The sequence below is a fragment of the Nuphar pumila genome, chromosome 6 (assembly GCF_984573655.1).
Source record: "Nuphar pumila chromosome 6, dmNupPumi1.hap1.1, whole genome shotgun sequence".
NCBI classification, from domain to species: Eukaryota; Viridiplantae; Streptophyta; class Magnoliopsida; order Nymphaeales; family Nymphaeaceae; genus Nuphar; species Nuphar pumila.
In genome coordinates, this window is record NC_143254.1 from 82,317,219 (window position 1) to 82,321,104 (window position 3,886).

The 3,886-nt window shown below is 45.1% G+C and overlaps 1 protein-coding gene across 1 annotated transcript; it reads left to right on the forward strand.

The window, feature by feature from the left end:
• The first annotated feature begins 678 nt into the window (after positions 1-678).
• Positions 679-2,199, forward strand: LOC149834961 (transcription factor bHLH112-like). The gene is made up of 6 exons (XM_090010351.1): positions 679-955; positions 1,054-1,197; positions 1,314-1,379; positions 1,481-1,546; positions 1,635-1,682; positions 1,807-2,199. Exons 1-6 carry the CDS (start codon positions 764-766, stop codon positions 1,975-1,977), a joined length of 687 nt encoding a protein of 228 aa, XP_089866477.1. The 5' UTR covers positions 679-763; the 3' UTR covers positions 1,978-2,199.
• Positions 2,200-3,886: the final 1,687 nt, after the last annotated feature.

Below are 3,886 nucleotides of genomic sequence, written 5' to 3' on the forward strand. Positions count from 1 at the left end.
GAAAGTAGGCAGAAGCACATCTCTCTCTCTCTCTCTCTCTCTCTCTCTCTCTATATATATATATATATATATATATATATATATATATATATATATATATATATATATATATATATGTTCGGGCTAGACAGCCCATCCCGTGTTGGCCCACTTTGGGCCAAGCTAGGAACAAATTTAGTGGCCCAGTCCCAGCCCTAGCCCGCAGGCTGCTCGGCCCGGTGCCCACCTCTACCCCCGAACTATAAGCAGCTCGTATTCGCAAATTTACACAAAAAAAGCACATGAGTTTTTGTGATTGTTGTACTCAGTCCCAAATTTTGGGTAAAAAATGGTCTGTTTGTGAAATTTGGTCAATTAAAAAAAAAGAACAGCAGGAGTTTCTGTTTCCCGCCTACTGAGAAACCCCCAAACAGCCTTTCCCAGGAAACAGCTGTTTTCTCGTGAGAATAGCGTTTTTCGAGGTACAGAAGAGCGTCCGTGCAAAGGGACATAGCAGCAGAACCGACGAACGAATCCCCACAAGAACCTTCCGTCCCTCTCTATCTCTCTCGCCTTCTGTTAGGCTGTCGCAATATCTCAGTTCCTACCATGTTAGTTACGTGATGTTCGAACATCACGCAATAACTAAGCCAAGCAGTTCCCGCTTCTCTCGAAGTAAGAGTTTCTGACAGACCCCTTCGCCACGCCGGACCCGGGTTTCCGATTTGCCGGAAAACTGCTCTCTCCTTTTCCTTTTTCCCTTCGTGTTGTTTTCTTTTGCCGAATGGAAAGCGGGTTTGGGTTCTCCGGTGGGAGGTATGGGGTTCTGGGGTTAGAGGAAATAAGGGGCAAGGAGGATCAAGGGTTCATTTACGGGAATGCCACTGACTCGATGGGGTTTCAGAGACCGGGGATGAGCGGCGGAGATTCGTCTTCGACGACGTCGTCGAGCAGTAACGGTCCATCTGCGTCCTGGGTAAGTTTGTAATATTATGAGGAATGATTGGTTGTTGTTTGAGAGGGAGGAAGAGAGAGGGGATGAGGTGGTGGTGGTTAACGCTTGTGGGTTTACAGAGGGCGGAGAGCGGAGATCCTGCGACGGAGCAGAGGAGGAAAACGGCGAGCGCCGTCTCCGGCTGCTCGCCGGAGAATGGCGACTGCGGGAAGCGTCCGGTGGCTTCGAAGAAGGCCAAGACGGTGTCAGGTAGTCCTATGAAGGTCAGAATAAGGGGGCGAAAGTTTTCGTTATTCGGTGTACGTTTTTTTTCGAATTCTAGCTTTCTCTTCTTGCTTAATTTAGTTGTTGTTTTTGTGGTGGTGCATGGTATTGGTAGGTGAGGAATGAGAAACTTGGTGAGAGAATTACGGCGTTGCAGCAGCTTGTTTCGCCATTTGGGAAGGTAGAAAATGGGTGCTGAGTCCTTTTTATCCACTGTGAAATTCTCAAGAAAAACGGAATGGGCCCTTATTTTTCTCCTCTTCTGATTTTTGTTTTCTGCAGACGGATACGGCCGGTGTTCTTCACGAGGCGATGGGTTATATCAGGTTTCTTCAGGACCAAGTTCAGGTTAGAGACCATTAATTTCCTTTCTTTAATGGTGTGAGATGGGATGCGTATTTTATATGGTTTTCCTTAGTCTAGTGAATTTGTTCAGGTGTTGAGCTCACCATATCTGCAACGGATGCCTTCTGTTCAACATCCGGTGAGTGCTCTCTCTCTCTCTCTCTCTCTCTCTCTCTCTATATATATATATATATATATATATATATATATATATATATATATATATATATATGTTATTGGTTTTTCTTATTGAATGTGTGCAGGAGGGTGGTGGGTGCGAGGAAGGTGAGGAGGGAAGGTACGATTTGAGGAGACAGGGTCTGTGCTTGGTGCCTGTGTCGTACACCGTCCATGTCGCTAATAGAAATGGAGCGGATCTGTGGGCTCCGGCGAATGCGATGGCCAGGAATGGTAGTAACTCTTCAAAGGGCTGACCTACCTCTCTGTCTTTGTTATCTCTCTGTTTTGAGTATCTGGTTATATTTTTAATGAAGAGAGAAAGGGAATTCGGCGGTGGTATCTGATATAAAAAACATCTGATAGGGAAGAAGAGGAAGTGAGAGAGGAGGTCCCATGTTCAACCGCCCCTCTTTGTACATATTCTTGTGTGGGAATCGTCATCGATGGTGACAACTCTTTTTTAAAAGAAGAAGCCAAAGGGCTCTATTTTTCAAACTCTCTCTCTCTCTTTCTGCGCGTTGAAAAAAATGTACGCTCTCTCTCTCGGTTGCTTTTTTTGTCACTACGTCCTGCTTTTGGGATTTCGAGTGCTTGCCTCGTTTACGTGTGTTGATTGCTTGCATGATTTGGCGATTTGGCTGGGTGATCCACCCGTAGCTTACCCGCCTGAGTGGGCTAGAAAGGCTTAAAAGATCTTAAAAACCATCGCCCCCACCACCCAGCTTGGCCTGTTTTTACATTTTACCAGGTCCCGGGTTGAGATCAGGTGATATTGAAAATCACCACCAATGGTTAATAAGTGGTAAGGAGCACCACCATGGGGGAGTCCTTTAGGCTCCCTCAAGGGCATTTTCATTAGGGATGGCATTGGGCTGAGAAAAAACCGGGCCTTGCCCCGCCTCACTCAGTCTGAACCGGGAATGGAGGACATGAAACAATGATGATGGTGGGGATGGAAGTTAAAATCAAAACCCGTGCAGGAATGAACTTACACTTTCTCTGGCCCTGCCCATTCCGGTCCCAATTCCCTCCTTGCCCTGTCCTGCCCCATCCCCAATCCTTCTTTTAAGGATGGCAATGAACCGAAGGAAAATAAAGTTTCGCCTCCGTCTCGCCTCATTTGGATCGGAGATGGACATGAAATGGGATTGAGGTTAAAATTCAAACCCATGCGGCAACGAAGGTCTGAAGGTCTGGATTTTGAGACGGGTTAGGGGTGAAGACCTTGTCCCTCCCCGGCCCAGTCCACTGGCATCCCTAATTTTCATATCATCTTTTTGGCTTCTTCATGGGCATTTTTTGTACCCAAGGCATTTTGGTGATACCTTTCGTTGATACAAGTATCAGATGGAACTCTACATATATAATCTATAATTCTTCATTTAGTGAACATCAGGATTTTTTTGGCAATTAAAAAAAACTAGTGATTGATAAAATATGAAATTTTGTCAAAAAAACACAATCCAAGGGTGTATTATTATTAAATCCATATTGTTGAATCCATGTGTAGGGTCAGATTTGATCAAAGCAACTTGCATCATAAGGGTGCTATTTTGATGAGAATGATAGAAAGGTAAGGGCCTGTTTGAAATTTGTAGCTGGGATGGGCGTTCTTGGAGTTTATGCATTTGAACAAGTGTGACAAATCCATGATTCAGTGTAAATACAAACGATAAAGGCCCGCATTTCCCATCCCAAATGCATAAACGCTCATCCCAGCACCAAGATTCTAAACAGGACCACCAAAGTAGTTTGACCAAGATTTTACCTCGAGACCATCAAATGCATAAACGCCCATCCCAGGCGCCGAGAGTCCAAACCGACCCTAAGTGGAATTGAACTCCATCCAAACAACATATATAGCTTTTTATAGAATGTGCCTCATGATAAACTTGTGTTGGAATAATCGACATGCCATCACATTGCACATGCTGCACCTGATCTATACCCTCCATCTTCTTTTGAGCCTCACAGCTGACAAGCTGTACCCCAGAGATGAAGGGCAGTAAGGTGTAGCAGCACACTCAAAAGTGTGCAGTTGCATCTGGGATTTCTTGATGGGCCTCAATTGCGACCCCTAGTTGGCCATTGAACCATGTGCTAATCAGGCACCCTCTAAATAATTCTTCGCATGAACAGACATAGCTGGTTGGGTAAACAAGC

Coding starts and splice junctions, on each gene's coding strand:
- LOC149834961 (XM_090010351.1), top strand. CDS start 764: ATGGAAAGCGGGTTTGGGTTCTCCGGTGGGAGGTATGGGGTTCTGGGG. Junction 1,198..1,313: donor TGTCAGGTAGTCCTATGAAG/GTCAGAATAAGG, acceptor TGGTATTGGTAG/GTGAGGAATGAGAAACTTGG. Junction 1,547..1,634: donor TTCTTCAGGACCAAGTTCAG/GTTAGAGACCAT, acceptor GAATTTGTTCAG/GTGTTGAGCTCACCATATCT.